Below are 20,564 nucleotides of genomic sequence, written 5' to 3'. Positions count from 1 at the left end.
ATTTTGCACCAGTCACTTTCAAATTGATTCATAAAATATAATGATCCAAAATCTCAGTCGAGTTCGTTAATGGGTAAAATCAGACCATGGGGGTAGAAATGGGGAGCTTTTTCAAAAAAACAAAATATCACTATAACTTTCTTATTAACCCAATGATGTCATTTTTTAATGCCTACACAGCTGACTTAGAAATCCTATTTAAATCCCATGGCAGTATGTTGGGAAACACAGTAATATATAAAAAATCAACCAATAAAGATTTTTCACTGAAAATGTCTTACAGTTTCAATTACATTTGTTTTTCTCTCTGTTAGCCTTCTATATAATCTGGAGACAAACACCAATTATCTAAGAACAATGTGTGACCTCGGTCCAACAATGGTTCACACATGTCGATCACATTAGTACTGGCAGGAAGAGTAGGATTTATCACATCATCACCTACAGAAATTCTGAAATATAAACAATAGCCTGATCTAGATTCACAAATTTTGTAAAATTTTATTCCAAATCATTGCTTTCCTCACTAATTTCATCACTAGATTCAGTAGAACTATCACTATAACATTCTTCAAACTTTGATGCATCTTCAGAAAAATTACTACATTCATTATCACTGTTTAGAACGCTTTCTAAACACTTTGTCAATTCTTCCTGATCATCACCATGAAACTTTTTCTCCACCATAATGGCTATTCAGGTCATCAAAATATTACGAACAAAGAGTTTATTTTATTTCGATAAGAAGCAGTGATCAAGGCTAGAAAGGGAAATTTACGAAAATCACATGTCAGCACATCACTTCAGAATACATTACAATGCTACCTATGAGCTACAAACTGAAATATATGGATGTATATGGAGCACTGCAGCATTGTGGATCTGAGGTTGTCATATGAATTACATGCTAAAAAATCATGTGACGACCTCTGGGCGTCATATGATTTGAATGGGTTACGAAAAATATTGAATTCATTTAAAGTTCCTATTATTCTTTGGATAAGTAAAACTTATCTAGGTAAAGTTTTTTGGTATCACCAACTATTAGCCCAGGGGGTGGAAAAAATGGGGTTTCAAAGACAAAAAACCTCTCTTAATAGGCACAGTATCGAATCAATTTTTTTTAAAACAATTTTAAAAAACTACAAAATATCCATAATCTTTAGAAGGCTATTGTGCAGCTCCTTTGACAAGCCACTGATGAAGGTTAATAAAGAAACTTTGTAATAGCTCAGTACAAATCTAATGGAAATATACTACCTTGTATTTAGAAAGCCAATAGTTTTTTGAGTGTTTTTTTAACAAAAAATTGTTCATATTACATGTGTTCTATACTACAGTTTCAAAATAAGTTGTGGTTCTAATCAGACCAAATTTTGATACACTGTATTTTGGCTGACAGTATTTTATATTAAATGTTTTATGCGGTAAAAATCATTGTATTGATATCAAATAGTTAATTATCCACTTTGGATACACGTAAAACTGAATCCATCTCTATCTGTTAATTCATAAGTAACAAAGCAATTAATATTTGTTTTTAATGCTGAATCATTTTTTAGACAGAATTGATCAAAATTTAGTTGAAGAGTTTCCTAGTTAAAATTCTTTAGTTAGTTAGTATAATTATATTGTATTCAATAGACCATTGTATGAAAACAATAATCTCAACTTTACAAGAACATAATAACATACATGCAGTTATCTTTTAACAATGACCTACTTACTATACCATGAACCAAACCTTAATATTTAATGCATTATTCATATTTGCAATGTACCTTATTTCATGAATCACAAGGTTTTTTGATGACACTTATCACCACTTAACACTGCATATAAAAAAGTCAGTTTCATCACTTTGATTAGTAAAGTGAGAAATAAATTTTAAACCGATATATTGAATTCTATAAAATCAGCACAGACCGATCAATTTTTTTATATTATGTGAAACATAATCTAAGGGAAATAAAATGATCTGATTGTCATCCCAGTGAGGGACATGAATGAGTGAATTCAAAAGGGTCCTTTAATAATACTTACTGCTTTAAATAAAAAAGACAAATTTTTTTCACCAAGTACATGACAAAATTTGGTTGAACTCTGAAGAAAACTTAATAGTATTCAGCCAAAGAGCTATTTTTTGGTAAACAATCAGCTAAAGTAAAATTAATATGGTTGCATCAAAAGTTATGTATCACTGTAATAAAAAATAACATTTTAAAACAGAATGTAAAATTAATTGTAAATGTTATTGTTGTAAATAAGTTTTTAACAGAAAGTTAAAACAGTATATGTTAAGTTATCCTTTAATTTTACATACTGCCACAATAACACACCTTTCACAATTTCTTTCTGCTATAAGCAAGTTAATTAGACAACTTTAAAACCACCATTAACAAAAAAATTCATTTTTTGAAATTTATTTGTGTTTCCACAAGATTTTTCAGAACAATTATAAGATCCTTCCTTCATCTGCAGTGTTATAAATGGAATTGTTGTTGACAGCAGCTGTTTTGATTCTTATAAGGAAACTCCTTTTCCATTAATTTTATGTTTTCTTTTTTCTGGCTAATTTATTGAGATATAAACTCTGTATCATTCAAATGAAAATTAATAAAAACAAATTTTCCAATAAAAGAGTTTTAACAAAAAAAGAGGTTTAAGATAAAAGTGGTTTTAGTCATATGGACTTTAAAACAATAGTTTTTGAGAGAATGAAAAATAAAACTAAATTACTGCAGAAATACTGACAAGAAAGAGCTACAGATTAGGACTAAAAAAATGTTTTAAAGTTATTATTTGTTCATAAACGTTTTTGAAATAATGCATAACAAATCAGAAAACCGTTGTAATTAATTGAACACCCCATTACATCAATTTTTTAAAGCTACCTAGCATATTAAAATCTAAATATCTGTCTTACAAATAATAAGAGACGAAAAATACAAAACTATAAAAAAAAATCATCTGTGTCTGATAAGATTGTAAAATAAAAATCTTAACACTGAAAAATTTCAATGTACAAATAAATAAACAATTCAATGTAATTATAATACAGATAATATTCATGTATAAAGTTCACGGGTGATCGCAAAGCGACAAAAAAAATCGACTTACAGCTGGAAATAATAAACTTCCTACTAAAATGATTAATAGTCGACGAAGGTCAAACCGACCTCGACGTGTAACACTACATACTTGAGAAATTAAATTAATTGACAATGAGACTAGACAGTATAGATTAATTATTATTTTTAATTCATTGAAAGATGAATTAAGTAATCTATGTTTGAGTGAATTTAAAACGCTTATTAACACAACTCTGTTCCGTGAGAGGTGCATAGTATTGAAAGGGTGTAAGAGACCAGTATATTAGCGCCATACAAACAGCATCACCAGTTTAACCGGTAACGTGTAGGCGGTCCGCGTACTATGTCGGCCTACTATTTACTAGTGTTCCTTTTTTAAATTTTAAAACTGTTCCGGTTGTAATAGAAAAACTAAACGAATATCTCTCTCTCTCCTCTCTCTCACTCTCTCTCTCTCTAAACATTGGTAATTTTCCACCTATCTTAATTATTGTATAAATTAAAGTTCCACTTACCAACAATTTTTAAAAATTGTTGCTAAGTGGAACTTTAATTTATAAAATTGTATTTATACCTACGGTGCCAAATGCTTAGAATATTATATCTTCATTAATCTGCATATTCTTCTGACAGTTAACTAAAGGCAGTTCAAATTCTATTAAGTTATTTGTGTTTTAGGAATAAGCGGGATTTCTCATCGCAGGCATTTTCGACGTAGAATAATATAGTAATCATATACGAGTATAATATCATATTATAATAATAATAATATTGGCTTCTTATTTTATAATGCAGATTTACTATATAAATTATGTAGTACATTCAATCGAAGTACAATGAATGTTTTATTTTTCGCTAAATTATCTTCAAAAATATCTAAGACATTTTGTAAAGGTCTCGCTAACACGTTTTCTAATACCCACAAAAAAACTTTAATATGTAAACAAAAAATAAATACAAAAATCGGTGTAAAAAAACTACTGTAAAATTATTTAATATATTTAATGCTTGAGTCATCGGTATAACTGAAGCTCGGTATGCTCAATATCGGTATATCATATGCTTGAGTCATCGGTACAATTAAGTTTTTATCATTAATTTGTATATTTATTTATTTATTTATTATTGATTTAATTTTTTTAGTCCTTATTATCATAAAATAAATAGTATTTCGAAATATTTTTATATTAGTATCAGATATGGATCTAAGAAATAGAAAAAAATTTGAAAATCTGTGTCAAGTATAGTATATTACGATCGTATGGACAACAGAAAAAACACAAAGGAAAAGAATCGAGGCCCTTGAAATCTGGTGTCGCAAAAGGATGCTGAAAACAAAGCGGACTGATGAAATACAAAATGAAAAGATCTTAAGACAAATAGAAAATGAGAGAAATTTCTGGTAGAAACTTGAGACAAAATTTGTTGGTTTGACTTTATATTAAGACATCAGATTTTGTTAATTTGATAATAGAAAGACGTGTAGGGAGTAAAAACTATAGAGACGTAAAAGATTTGAAATGATAAAACAGATTACCAAGGAAGTATAATGTAGGAATTATGTTGAGGTTAAAAGATTAGAACATAACAGAAAAGAATGGAGAACAGCATCTCCAATTAAATGACTAGCGACTTAAAAAAAAATATTAATATTTAATTTAAAATAAAATCACCTGTTAGATTTATCTGGTCGTTGAAATGTATATTCATGCTACCCTGATAGATTATAATTAATACGTAACTAAAATAGATTTTTAGACATGGACCATTTAAACGGTTGCAGTTCCCGTTTCTTCTATCTATTCTTCTCTCTTTTTTTCTACAATGCGGTAATATTTTAACGAAAACATCTTTGTCTTTTCCTATATCTCCTTCAACGATCGAATTAATTATATAATTTCTGTCAAGAGTGCTCATTTTTAGAGTCGGGGGGCGACCTTAGGATTCAAACAGATTACAACTTTTTTTTATGTATGCATTATCGCAAAATATACTTTCAGTAGTATATCACAAATTATAGCATATCACAAACCATTCGATACTAATATAATCAATTAACGAAGTTATTACTCGCTTAATATTTACAAAAACATTAAACAACAAGCTACACGTGTTTTCTTTTTATTAACACAAAAAATGAATCGTTCACACGTCATCGTATTTAAGAATTTAAAGTACTTTTTTCCTACAACTTCTATTCCTCTAGAAAAGTCTCATTGTAACTAAATTTTTATTAACATTTTAGTAAAGATATATAAATTACAATATTATCATTAATCCTGTTGAAAATTGTATACGCTTAATTTATTTTTTTTTAAAGAACACGTCTTTTAGATTTAATGTTTACGTAAATTTATTCGTTAACAAGGTAACTTACAAATTTGTTAAATTATACATTAAAAAAATTCATGCTCCTAATGGACCGTAATTGTTAAACAATGTTTCATTAGAGTAGCATTCCCTTATTTGTTGGAGTGTTTTTTTAATATCTTTCACAAGTAAGATATTAAAAATATTTTTGAAAATTTTATTATTTTTTAATAAGGCAGCCCAGTGTTTTAAATAATTCGTAAATTCATCGAACGTGACATGTTATTATCAGCATGGGTAAAAGTTTTCAGACGTTCAAGAGAATGTGCTGATGCATAATTCAGAAAAAATGTCACATTTATTCTGTATGAAAAAATTATTATAATTAAAAAACCTGTTTCTGGAATGTATTTCAAACTATTTATAGTAAGCCTACTTTCCAATCTACCAGTTAGCAAGCGTTTCCTACAAATTATATTTAAAAAAAAATACGATGCGGTATTTCTCTGCGTACCAGATAGTTCTTATTTCCCACCCGGAAGAAGATTTCATACGAAAATGTTTCAAAATTTTATTTGTTGATGTTGTAGATGCATTAAAAAAAGTTTTTTTTTAATGCATCCACAGATAGAAAATTCAAAAAAAAGCTGTTAATCACCAGATAGAGGAGAAGGAAATACCATTTTAAATTGCAAAAAAAAATTGTTCTGTGACAGTTGCTTAAAGTTTTATTCCAATTTTTATCGACTGAAATTTTTCATTAAAATAACTGTTCAGGTAACTCTAAGAATAACCGTGACAAAATCCGTTTCTCGTTCAAAATAAAAATTGGAAAGCAAAAAAAATCCCATCGGCACGCCGGAAGGCGGAGAGGTAGGCACCGGTGCTAAGTAGGAGATATAAAATATTTCCACTTTAAAGTTAAGAAAAACTTCAAATTTACTCAATACGACAACGGTTGCATGTGATTAAAGGTTTCACATATTTAGCATACGACCAGCCCCACCTTCTTACAATTCCAGCAATATTTTGGTCATCCCTTACCGTAAGGGTTGGTCATATCAAAACTTGTTTCAGACAAAAGTTTCAGGTAATGTTTAGAGGACTGACGACCACTTTAAACCGATTCACTACTGTGCCTATTAAGGTAGGTAAGATTTTTTTATCTTCAAAACTCCATTTTTTCCACCTCCTGGGCCAATGGTTGGTAATATCAAAAAACTTTACTTAGATAAGTTTTAGGCCCTTATTTAGAATTCAAAGTTTTAAGAAACTTTAAAAAAAAATTATATTTTAATTAATAAGAAAGTTATAGCGATATTTTGTTTTTCAAAAAGCCCCCCTCATTTACCCCCATGGTCCGATTTTGCCCATTAACAAACTCGTCCCATATTTTGGGTCGTTATATTTTATGTATCAATTTGAATGTGATTGGCGTAAAATTGTAAAACAGTAATTGTGTCCACAAGAAAGTGAAATATATATATATATATATATATATATAAATGCATATATAAACTTTTGAACTCACGATGGTTTTGGGGTCTGGGGGGTGTTAAACGCAAAGATATGTCAACAATCCGGAAGTTGAAACATGTTACTCATTACAATAGGTAGCTTTCTTATGAAATCTACCTAAAAACTTCCTTGGAAAGCTATTTCAGATTTAATTTTTAGCGTTTAAATCTTTTACTAAAAAGTATCCTGAACGAAATTAAAAAAAAAAAATTTACTATTATCTAACGAAATCATTTAACCAAAAAGGAACCGAATTTTATTTTTGTTTTTTTTTAATAATAAATTGTTTGTTAAGCGGAAATGAACTCTGATAAATTACTTAGATTGAATATGATTCTGATTTTGTAAATTCCTATCTTTTGTTTAAATAAATTCATTTGTCAAGTTTAAGTTAGGTTATGTCGTTCATGCGTTATCCCATAAAAACAGTAAGAGACACAAATCCAGATAATCGGCACAAATCTGTATAAAAGCCTTTTTTCAATTGTATTTCAAAATAAAACATAAAAAAGCATTTTAGGAATTTATGAACTTGTTTTATTATATATGGTTAGCGCTCGCTACGAAAACATTACACCATTTACCTGCCTACAGTAACTGGAATAATAACATTTTCTATTAAATCGTTGATACTTCGAAAACATTTTACCCGATTTTTATAGATGAAAATAAAATTCAGTCTTCTAAATTTTTGTGGGAACCGTATTAGCTATTTTTTATACAGAACATTGTCAGTCATTCAAAATATTACTACATGAAAAATTACCCTACAAACATTTTTCAAGAAATGTTTGTAAACTCCACCCACAGTGTGAGTTATTGAAGTCTACAACATTTTGTTTAGGTACTATTTCATCTTTACACAGTACATTTATCGAGTAGATTTCAAGAATGTCCATGTCATTTATGAAAAGTAACAATAAGTGAATAACAGAAACTTGGATGATGACAATCTAACTTCGATTTTTTTTCAAACGACAATTTTAAAATAAAAAAATATATTCTCTTTCCAACCCTGTTTATAACTGATTTTAACATAGTTAAAGATTTTCCCCGTTTACCACACCTTTTTATTTGTATTTTATGGGGGTTTACTTTTATTTATTTGAGACATTCTGGGTTGGAGGTTTAAACGGCTAGATATTTTACAAGTAAATTTAAGCTTTTTATTGAGATTACCTAGCTAGAGCTTCAACAGTTTGATTTTTTATTTTATTTTTTGTTTTTTTCCTAAAATCCCGAAAAAAATATTTTAAGTACTTATGTACTTGTCAGTCTTATGTATTTGTCAGTTAATATTGATTATTTATTTTTTTACATATTTTTTTCCGTAGTGTCTACTCTTATTCATTTAACAATCGAAATGCTCAGCTAGTCGAAACGTTTTCTTTTTTTAATAGAACTAGATTAACGCAAAAAAAATAATTGAGCACAATGTTCTAGAATTCTTTATATTATTTTATATATGCAAGCTACAGAACCAAACTTTTTTTAAAAATATTATTTATTGTATTTCATTTTTTTTTCTGTAATTTTAGCTTGTTTATCAAATAAAATAAAATCCGTTCTTTTCCGATAGGAACAAAAAATCAATTATCCTACCAGTTAAGAATCTTTTGAACAGTTATTACACTTAAAATACATTTTTTATTTATTAAAACGCTAAGCAAATTTTATTTTTTATTTTTTAAATAAAAATTTCAGCGGAAACTAAATATGATTCTGACCTGAAAGTAACTTTTATTAGATACGATCCAGATAAGAAATTTTTAGTTAAGCAGCTATGGTATGATATCTGGTATAGGGTTACAAAGAGAAACTGCTTTAAATAAAGAGTGCATACTCTATTGTTATCCGATTGTCGTATACCACTTAAAACAGCTCCTGATCGATCCTCTTACAAATAATCGTCCGTAGTTGAACAGTTAAAAGTCGCTTATGCACGCTTTGTTGTAGAATTTCAATAATGATATGATGCAAGTGTGGGACTCGCGTAAAGGGCAGCTGAAAATATTCAGAGCGGCCCATAAGAAGAAATTTTTTTTTAATATTCATCAAAACTTTTTCTGCTTTCATGTAATAGTTTATTATGTATCATAATTTCATAACGTTATCTTTTTCCATTATATTCAAAACTTGTATTTAAAAATATAAAATTTTAAGTCATAAAAATAGAATTAATTTAGATTGATATTTTGACAAAAACTAGATGAAAAAAATACAATTCTTTTCAAAAGAAGCCGTAAAAGATGTTTTAAAATTAGTAAATATTTTCAGCAATATTTCTAACATGAAAGCTAATAATGTAAATTATTTAAAATAAAAATTTGCGTTTTTCCCAATCTGAAAATTGGATGTAGATATCAAATCTTTTTCAGAAGTGTAACATTCCACATAAACATAGATTAAATAAAATAGTATCATAATCATATACAATTATTTTTTAGAAATTCACAAATATTTGAAGTTAAAAATGTTTAAAAAATTTAGAAAAGTCTTTTAAAAATGATATCGATGCTAGAAATATTTCAGTATATATTCTTAAAAATTAATACCGGTACATTAAATACGATCAAGATTGCATTAATTACTTTTTTTAGAAATTCAAGTTTGAAATTTGTTAGTTTTAAATAGTAATGAAATTCCTTGTATTTATATTTATGAATGTGCTATCTTTGTTAAAAGTAATACCAAACCAGACAAAGAAACCGTTTTCGTATAACTCAGCACAGTAATTTGGTTTACGAGAAAGGTCCTTATTATGATTCAATGCATTACCGAACCGATTAAAAACTTTTTCCACCAATTTATTTAAAATAAAATTTAAACATTTTCTTTTACAGAAACATTATTACTTAGTCAATGTATTAAAAAAAAACGTGATTTTTCTGCATCCCATTTAACGTGTACATAAATATCTGCTCAAAATAATTTTTACCAGCGCCTTCTGAATTGTGAATTATTTTGTAGTATTTTTTTATATTTAAAATTATTAACTTTAACGTTATTTTATTTATTTGTATTCAACTATGGAATTTAATTGCATCTACTTTTTATCTTATAATTTATATTTTTATATTTATAATAATTAACTGATCTATATAATGTATTATTATTTATACATCAATCAGAATGACGATCTCTTTATTTACTTTTCTTTTTTGACAAGTTATTATCGATCGGTGATAAAAATAAATAATCAGTATTAAAAGTGCATTACCATTAACTTTAAAAATTTAAAATTACAAAATCATACGAATTTCTTCTGTAATTATCTATAATAGATAATGGGATTATTTGTCACGGTGTACATTCTATATAATTATATGTAAGTATAATGTTAGTATAAGTTACGACGTTATTAGTTGGCCTATCAAGTAGCAAATCCGCGGTTTGATGAACTAACCTTTTTTCTACGAACCTAATGACACTAGTCGTTAACATAATATTGTATCGTGATAAATAGACCGCTAAAATGTTTTTTTTTATTTTCCATGATGGCCCACCTGGCTGGTCTAACGGTTAACGCATCGTCGCTAATCAGTTAACAGCTGATTTTCGAAGTCGAAGGTTTTCAGGTACTTATCCCAGTAAAAGTTAGTTGCTTTTATACGGATTTGAATAATAGACAATGAATACCGGTGTACTTTGGTGGTTGAGGTTCAATTAACCACACACCTCAGGAATGGTCGACCTGAATCTGTACAAGACTACATCTCATTTGCATGTCATACATATCATCTCATTGGTCGGTGAGGCGGGGGTTGTTTATTGTTCACTAGTTGAACAGGTTGCAATGTACATATTAGGAACAAAAATTTTAAAAATATAATTACGTGATATCTTTCTATAAAGTTCCATAAACGCTAATTTAATTATTTATTACTTAAAACGACTTTTTTTAATTTCAATTCAAAATCGCTTTTTTCAGTAGCAATATGTATTACTTTTGTTACATACAATTCTATTTGTTCCTTTTAATATTTAAACTTTATTACTGTATTACTTTAAAATCGTTTTTAGTCATAGCAATTATTGTGAAATTATGGTAAAATTAATTAATTATCAGTTTAACTAAAAAATAAATAATAACTGGTCAGTATAAGTTTGATAGTCGATGTATATTAACGATTAAATCATAACGTAATCGTACCACTTGAAGAAAAAGCACTGTACAACTTTTATAATAAAAGACTATCTCTCCTGAGCACTTTGTAAACAGGTCTACAGCGGTACGCTCTAAATAAACACTACAGTTTGTCAATCATATTGTACTATTTTTTTATAGTGTACAGTGCATATAACATTTATATTTGCTGATTGTTATTATGATTATTAAGGATTACCGTAAAGTTGTTATTGTAAAATATTTTGATAATACTATATATTTTTATTAACACACACTCACACGTATATTATGTACTGTGATTTTTTCATGTGGTGATACATGACGAGCTTATTCTTCTGAGTTTAGTATTGTATTATATAAGCTGTATTGCAAATATTGTATTATGCAAATATTTGTTCTTTTGTAATATACAATAATGTTTTTATAGTCAGTTACATTTATAATTTCACTTTTATTATTTATACTGCATTATTCTTCACACTAAAATACGTATAAATGTGTATTTTTAAGGTCATATAATAAATAATATGTATACGAGTATGTATATATATATATATATATATATATATATATAAAACGGTTAACGGTTAACGCATCGTCGCTAATCAGTTAACAGCTATATTATATATATATATTATATATATTATTATATATTATATTATATTATATATATATATTATTATATATTATATTATATATTATATATAATCAAATATATTGAAATAATAATATCTGTTATGATTTTATTCATAATGGTCGCCGATTAAAATTATAAACATTTAAGATAAAAAAAACCGAACAAAAATTTTAAAAAAAATGAAGTTCCCAAAATTTATGTCATAACGTCTGTTTAAATCTTAACTTATAACAATCTCAGTGACTGAATTAAAGATGGCCATAACAGCCAGCCACTTAAATAATTTTTTTAAATATATTTATTACATTTAGTTTATTATATTTGGCTCATATTATATTTATAATTTTATATTAAATAAGAATAATAATTTTAATTTTAAAAAAGATGTTTCGGTTGGTCCAGGACCTTTATTTTATGAAAATTATTTTTATATTTCGTAAATAATACAAAAATAAAGTTCTCTAAGACCAATGAAAAAATCCAACATTCAAAAATAATATATTTTGCAATCAACATAATTATTTTTTCTATTATTACAGTTAGGAAAATGGTTAAAATAAATATTAATGAAAAAATCAGGTTAATTTTAATTTTTTAATGAAATAAAGTAAAAAAAAATTACTTGAAAATATGGAAATAAAATTTCCATAATAATGTATTTTTTCTACGAGACTAGTAGATTCTTTCTACAATACGAATTATTCGGTAATCCGAAAACTGTCGGTTCGAATTCTTTCTATCATAAGTATAGTTAAGAATTAATAATGAGATCTAATCCTGAGATTTATCTATTTAATAAATTAATTATAAAAATATATAAAATCATACCTGTTGATGGTTTCGGTTCCCCAAACAGTTTATCTCCGATTTCTATTAGAGTCGACATAATAGCATCTGAATCGCTGTCTACTTCATCGTTTTCTACCATATTGGACGCAAAAGGAAAGCCCAAAACAACGGCAGGAAGAAGACCTGCCAGGATCGTTGAAATCGCTAATACCGACCGAGAGTACTCCATCGTAATTTCTAGAAAGAGTAAACAGGGGACGCGTTAATATATACACGAGTCTACGATAAGCTACATCCGTTGTACGCTGATTAGTATGATATAGTACGGTTTGTAATAGCAGGTGTGAGTGTATTAATTACTAATGATTTATCGTCATGTTCCAGTAGACAGTGGATAGCATTGACGAATTACCCAGAATCGGAAGTGTGATAATAATTATAGTATTTGTTTCTGGAATCGAACCGAATTTCTTTTGTCGTATACAGAAATTAATCACCGGATGACATTAGTACTCGAAATTATACTTTGTAAAAATAAAAAAAAGTAATAATAATCAAGTATTAAAACAAACAAATGTTACGATTGTTTTGTTATTATTTACGTAATACTATACCCTCTTATAACACCTAAATTTCTTTTTTTAATTACATTTTTATTACCTAGAAATGAAATATTAAAATTATAAATGTATTTTTTCCTTTAGATAGACGGTTTAAAAAGATTAAATTAAAACAGGGTCATAAGTATTACAAAACACGTTAATGATTGCAACCTGTTATCGCTTCAGGCGTCTACTGTAACACTAGAGTACGACCTTTACTCTGTACATGAGATCGTAATGTAATACCTTGCAATAACCCTATCGATGGAATACTTGATGGTAAGGGAGATCGATTAGACAATAATTTCTAACCTTAACCTTATAAGGAAATCAAAATATTCGTAATCATAACATAATGTAACGCATCTAAAATCCGAACGATGTACAGTTTCATATTTTCTGAATATCTAGTAATTTCGTCAATTTTCTTTCAACTACATGAAATTATCATCTCCAATAAGAATCCTTAAAAGCTAATTGCAACACTATTGATATTATATACAGAGTTCAATTTATTAAATTAACGGGGTTAAAATATAACTGAAATTACAATTATTATTCGAAGTATACAGAATGATTCATGAGGAAAGATATGTATTTCGCGAACTGATTCCACACCTAGAAATAAGGTAAAACGTTTTATATAAATGTAGGTCTTGAAATCTTTTTCTTTTACGGCCTCAAACGTATTTACACGTATTAATACGTGTCTAATATAAGTCAACATTTGTTCCTCGAATCTTGAATATTAATGCAAATCTTATAACAAAGTTGTAATTTCCGATACACATTTATTAAACAAATTTAATTAATTTGTTTAATAAATGTGTATAAAATTGTAGCTATACAATTTTATTAATATAAAATTATAATCATTTTTATTAGTTTGATTAATAATTTATAATTATAATGCAAAACTATAATTTACAGTTTCACCTAATGAATTTAGATTTTTTTAATCTGATATTCTGTATTAGCTAAGAAAATAATTTCGAGCCACTTGGGACAAGTATTTTACCTGTATTTCCTTAAAACAAAAATAAATTACTTCACAATTTCAAATGTAAATTTCTTAGTTCGTAACAACTATTTTTAATTTTTTCTTTTTATAAAAATGTAAAAATAATATTTTAGGGACATATATTTACGTAATTGTTTGGAATTAAATGAATACATAAGAAGGTCAGGTTTTTTCCCAAAATAATTAATTTCTTTTACGTAGACTAATCGCAAACCTTCAATTTCATTAAAAAATTTGAAATTGGTGTTTGAAATTCAAGCCGAAACTTTTACCCAGGTAAAGTAGAGTAAATATTTCACGGGTTGTAAATTAAAAATAAAAGTACTTTGTAATCTATATTGAAATATTTTTCTTATTTTTAGCTCTAAATCAGTTATGGAAATATGTATCATTATTCATGATCGCTGTGTATAAAACTGAAGGTTTGTCACTGTATCGGTCAAAATAAACTTATTAATTTATGGCTTTACGTGTAGCAAATTAACCTGTATAGTATGTCTGCGTACTGTATATGGAGGACGAAGATCCTTAATCCTGATTGTAATCCTTGACTATGTCGTTACTCGTAGAATATTAAAACTCGTTCTAAATACTTTATTTTAAATAAAAAATGTATTCATAAATAATTATGCATAATATAAAAACTTAAAAGAAATCAAATTTTTAGCGGCTTTTACAGGAAAAATTTATATTAAATTTCAAACGAAGTCTTCCACCATCTTCAGACGGAAATATTTTTTTATTTATTTTTTGGAATACATTCTAGCAAATTATATCGAAGAAAACATTTTTTTAATTGAATTTTAGACAACTTTTGCTGAAAAAGATTTTTTTTACATCTAAAACCGAAGCCCAACTCCCTAGAGTGGAAACAGTCTTTTTTAAATTGTCTATTTAGAGATGTGTTTACAAAAAAAAGGATTCGAGGAGACATGAACTACAAGAAGTAAAAATTAAAACGACTTAGATATAAGTTAATAATTAATTTAATCAGACAGAACACCATAATATATTATAGAGATCATACCATGAGTAGTAGCCGTGCTTTCCCATGAATAAAAAATAGTAATTACTCAAGTATTTGCCTCAAAGGATGAAAAACACCGTAAAATCTTAATCAAAGTAGCACAAAAAGTAAAAAATTAATTAATAGAAAGAGAAGCGGTTATAAATCATATTAATTTATAAAAATAATAATTATATTAAATAATACTGATGTAACAGTAAGAAAATTAAATCAGAACAAAATAAAAACTTGAAGATTGATTTAAAAAATATTTAAGAACACGTTAAACAAGTATTCAAAAAATTCAGATTTTTCTAAGTAATATTATTTAAAAACGTATCAGCAGAATAATGTTACTTCTCTAAAAGGAAATCTTTTAATTCTATTTTAATTGAATTTATGAGAAAATATTTTAACCATAATGGTTTTAAGCGACCTGATACTCATCTTTAAAGAACGATAAATATCCACTGTCAAACTTTCTCGGGAAAATGCGGAGTTAAGTAATCTCCCGTTGCCTTCTTTACCGACACAAATATAATATTACATAGCATGCCAAACCCATCAAAATACTGATGATATTCTCAGCCCTACAACTGACTATTCACCACAGAAAATAATAGTGTAGTAGGCACTGTTAACTCTGAGATAAAACAACTCTAGACGATACTACTTTTACCCCAAGTGCTTTACACGCTGCACAGCCATAATATCGAAGAGGATTCTGTAAATTTGTTAGAGGTGAATAAATAATTGAGTTGAGTTGAGTTACCCTTTTAAGAAAAGTTAACTAAATACAAATATAAATGTATGGAAACGTTCGAAGTTTTAATTTACTAAATGCAATCAACATTATTCATAATACCGGTTCTGTAACATAGAACAATAATCTGATACCCAATTTTTGTACCCTGAAAACTCATACTAACTTTCTAAAGCAACTCAAAACAAATTATTTTATATCAAAAGGGAGTATGAGTAAAAGTAATGAGTGTTTGATATTGATGACCAGTTTGGTATTTTATTGAACCAGAGAGGGAAAGAATGATTGATGTAAACGAAATCAGCTTGGTAATTCCTACGAACATTTATTATATCACAAGATGCCCAAAAATGTAACTGTACAAAAAACAGAAGTACTTAAAACTTATCAGTTGATATTTTAGAACTTCTATTATTTTATAACTGAAAAAGTTTTAGAAGGTTGATGTGTTTACTTTTCCACTAAAATGTTATTCAACATTTTCTTCAGATACCCTTGGTCGTCCTCTTCCCTTTCCACAGACAAACAAACTTGTACCATCGACGAATGTTATTGTCACTGAGGATTATAATTAAATTTTCTATGGAACGCACGTTGAACTGTAACTATAGATTCAGAATTAGTATTTGCAAAATACAAAAGGCTTTCTATTCGGAGTCCCCATCTTTGCTAGTGTCGCTATAAAGTTATGGAATCAATATATGGCTATGCGCGCAAATAAAACTATCCGTTTTCCTCTTTTATTACCTTGATTAATTGATTTTTTTTTTATTGTTATATTCTCTAATTTCGCATCAAACATTGTATACGGGATCATATATCTATTTTTAAACCATCATCTATTTTTAAACATACATAGCAAATTAACAAGAGTTAATTTCTTGTATTGAATCAAAACACTATACATCTCATCTAAGAGATACTATAAAAAATTAAAACCCGATCCTTTTTTTTGTTCATATATATATATATATATATATATATGCACAAGGTACAGAAAGAATAATACGATTTTCTGTTCATTTTTCGTCTGTTTTGCTTCAATAAAAAACCGATTTTTAAAAGTTAGTTACTTTTTATCGGCTGTATTTACATTGATTTTCTCATAATTAAATTCTTTACAACTTTTGTTACTAAATCTTGCGCATTTATTAGTCATTTAAAAAAGCTATTGTACTACACACCTAAAAAAAGACTTGTTTTTTGACACCGAATTTTCTGTTTTACGTCGGATATCTTAAAAACTATTCCAGTAGTTTTTAAGATAGCTCTGGGATTTATTTTATCCCATTTTACAGCTCAAATTGCATAAGAAACCACTAACTTTACTCCTTAATTTGGGTCCTAAAAATTATAGCAGAGCTTCTTTTTATTAGATCTGAAATCCGGGCGAAATCTTTCGCTAGCCGTAACTTGAAAACAAAGCGTTTCCAGACCTATGTTTATATGAACTTTTTTTATTATTTTCACTAGTAGAAAATGTCCTGAAAGTTTTTCCGTTTCTTCTATATATATAATGTCCCACGAAGAAACGTTTAATAAGAGATAATTATACACGAGAATATAAAACGTTTTTCTTAATAGTCTAACGATACTTATTTATCGTATTTATTTCATAGTTTTAGCCATTACGACGGTGCATTTTTATAAATATAAAAAAGTTCAGCTCCGAGCGAGCAACAACGTCGTGACATAAGACGGTTGCTTTTCTTCAGGAATAAAGCTATACAATAAATTGTGGTGTATGTAAACAACCACCATTTGCAGAAGTTACTTTTGATAAGATTAATACAAAAGATGCGTGAATAAAATGTTTAATTTGAACTTACAATTTAAACGAGAATTTACACCTTACACACGTTTTTTTTATTCCTTGTCGTAGACTTTCATTATTATAAACTTGAGAGGAAAATCAGATTATTTTCTAATTTACGATCACCAAACTGTCGGTCATACCTGGAATCAGATAACAAAAACTTCAAATCAGAAGAAATATTTTTAACGAAAAAGTCGAGTTATGTTTATTAAATACTACATAGCTTTTAGGGACAACCGAGTGAGTCATAATTAAATGATAAATTCGGCTGTTCAACGGAATGAAGATATTTTATTTTACGCATATAATATATTTATATTTTTCAATGGCATATTTTTTTCGGAGAACCCCGTTTTTCAATACAATTATTTAAATTTTGATAGTGCCATAAATTCCAGGCAGTTTATTTTTGTAAAGACAATTTTAAGATTTGATTCCAGATTAAAAAAAAATAATAATAACTAATAAACGTTACAATACAAATTATCTGATTTATTTTTAAAGATTATAAAACAGTAGGGGTTTATTTTTAAACGGAACTAAAATCAACACTAACAAATAAAACATGCAAAGTAATTTATATAAAATAATAACAAAACAAACTAGTTGAAAACAGGACCTTATAGGTTCATTCAACTCACTATTATGTACGACCTTCTGACCTTGTATTGTCAATCATCTATATCGGCCTACCTCAATTTTATAACATAATTTTTATTTTTATTAACATGTTTTTCTATGTATGTTTAAAAATAGATGTATACACTCTATATATGATCCCGTATAAAACTTTTGGTGTGAAATTAGAGAATATAGAAATTTAAGAAAAAAAATCACTGAATCTTATATCCTCGCAAAAAACATTCATTTAAGCTGTTTCTTGCTGACTGCTGGTCGCATTACAGCATAAATAATTTGTAGTAAATTGAAGAGTACCGTATCTACAATGGAACGAAGATGTAGCTCTGAACTTATGTACATTTATATACAAAGTTAAAAAACATAATAACAATTCTTTAAAAGAAGAAAATTATATTTCTTTTGCAATAGTAGAAAATTGCTACGTATTTCAATGAAGTAGGATAATTATCCTAAAAAAAAAGAAAGAAAAAAAATTGTACACTGTTATAAAAGTAATATACAACACTATTATATTTAAATCATTCATCTTGTGGGAATAAAATTCTCAGAAACAAGTCCTGTAAGTAAATGAACAGGTTATATTATAAGACTAGTCTTTTTCATAATGTATTTATCTGGATTAGACGGTAGTTTTAGCATTAATTCACGTCAAGAGTTGCTGCGTCAGCAGTTTATAATGGGCCGTCATAGGGACGAATAAATGAGATAAACGCCCACATTATTTAGATATCTGTGCTATTAAAATCCAGGTGATTTCATCATTTAGTCTTTTTTTTTATCAGAATTAATTCAAATATGTAATTTTATTTGTTTGTTATTATATAAATAGTAAAATTACAATAATAAAATTTATAAATCAAAATATCTAAAACGCAAGCTCTAAACTAATTAATATATAAAAATTAAATTAATCTGAAATTTACATTTTCTGTAAACGACACACCGAAAAAAATTACACACAAGATTTTTTAAAAACTTATTTTCGGTCGATTTCATGACCATCCTCAGCGAGCGACTAGTGCTTTCGTATTTACACTGGTGTCAGCTAATATTGCTGCTAGAAGTTTTCTTTAATTTGGCTAACACCTATAAAGAATATGGTCGAAGATCGTGTTTGTTCATTTAGTATAACGCTGTTGGGTAATTGCATGTGTGTGTGTGTGTGTGTGTGTGTGCGCGCGCGCTACTTTACCGGCGAATATAGCTATAACAGCTATATTAAAAGGAAAAGTATGATGATCATGTCAAAAAAGGAGTATCGGGTTTTTTGGAAATCTTTACATTTTAGGGTCCAACTAGTTCATCTAGACCAAAAAAAAAAACATATGTACGTAACGTATATGTATATGTTATCGTATTGTTTTTAGTCTTGTAACTCAAAATTGATCAAACCGATTTTCTTTAAATTTGTCTCAAATATTTCTACATATGGGTCGTTGATCGTATTAATTTTTTTTCAAAATTTGTTTAGGGATGTGGAGGATATCGCGCAAAAATCCTTTTTTGATTTTCTTCAAACATTTTAAAAAAATACTTTATTAAGACAAATTTGTTACCTACAATCCATATATATAATTTAAAAACATATTCAAAAAATCATCCTCACCTCTTAAAATTACAATATGTTTTTATATGTTTTCTTTTACTACTTTAAATATTTTTCAAACATTTTTTTAAAGTTTTTAACTTTATATACAGAGCTACCAATTTTTTAAACTATAGACTCCGGACCGAAAATACAGAAAAGTTTTTGAAAATCTTGTCTATGAGATTGTCGATAAATGTTGCCTGTATGATGGTTGCCTTAGCTTTTAATCTTGTTTTGATGTAATGATTTGTTTTGTCTGTTGTTCTGAAAGCTATAAGTCGCATCCAATTTTTTTCATTTTGAGTGCTATTTTTCCTGAGATTTATTTATATATTTCAATGGTTTTTTTTTGTTTTAAGTTTTTTTTTATTTGTTTTAGGTTTGAAAATTAAACAGATAAATAGATGAAATAGATACAAGTGTAAATTTCATTTTAAAATTACGATTCTAGTATTAATAAAAGATATTAATGAGACTTTTTTTCATAACAGTACGAGTATATTATTTTACTTTGTTCATATAACTTTTTAATAAATTTTCCGAATTCATTATGAAAGTATTCAAAAATATCAAATAAACCAATTTTTCTTTATTACATAATAGATTATAATAAATACTAAGATAATAATAAAATACTAAATCGTAGATTAT

At 27.3% G+C, this 20,564-nt stretch overlaps 1 protein-coding gene across 3 annotated transcripts in view; it reads right to left on the bottom strand.

Annotated features, from left to right (window-relative positions):
• Positions 1 to 20,564, bottom strand: part of LOC142323339 (zinc metalloproteinase nas-7-like) — a 52,324-nt gene that overhangs the window by 11,932 nt on the left and 19,828 nt on the right. Inside the window, exons 2-3 of one of the 3 annotated variants that reach the window (XM_075362834.1) lie at positions 17,697 to 17,823; positions 12,515 to 12,712 (exon numbers count right to left, since the gene is read on the bottom strand). In XM_075362834.1, coding sequence (XP_075218949.1) covers positions 12,515 to 12,704 — 190 coding nt within the window. In that variant the 5' untranslated portion in view covers positions 12,705 to 12,712; positions 17,697 to 17,823. Of the gene's footprint in view, positions 1 to 12,514; positions 12,798 to 17,696; positions 17,824 to 20,564 lie in introns of those variants that run through there. The other 2 variants (XM_075362836.1, XM_075362835.1) reach the window with 2 other exon arrangements.

Source organism: Lycorma delicatula, chromosome 4 (assembly GCF_047948215.1).
Source record: "Lycorma delicatula isolate Av1 chromosome 4, ASM4794821v1, whole genome shotgun sequence".
NCBI classification, from domain to species: Eukaryota; Metazoa; Arthropoda; class Insecta; order Hemiptera; family Fulgoridae; genus Lycorma; species Lycorma delicatula.
This window is presented reverse-complemented; position numbering and strand designations above follow the sequence as displayed.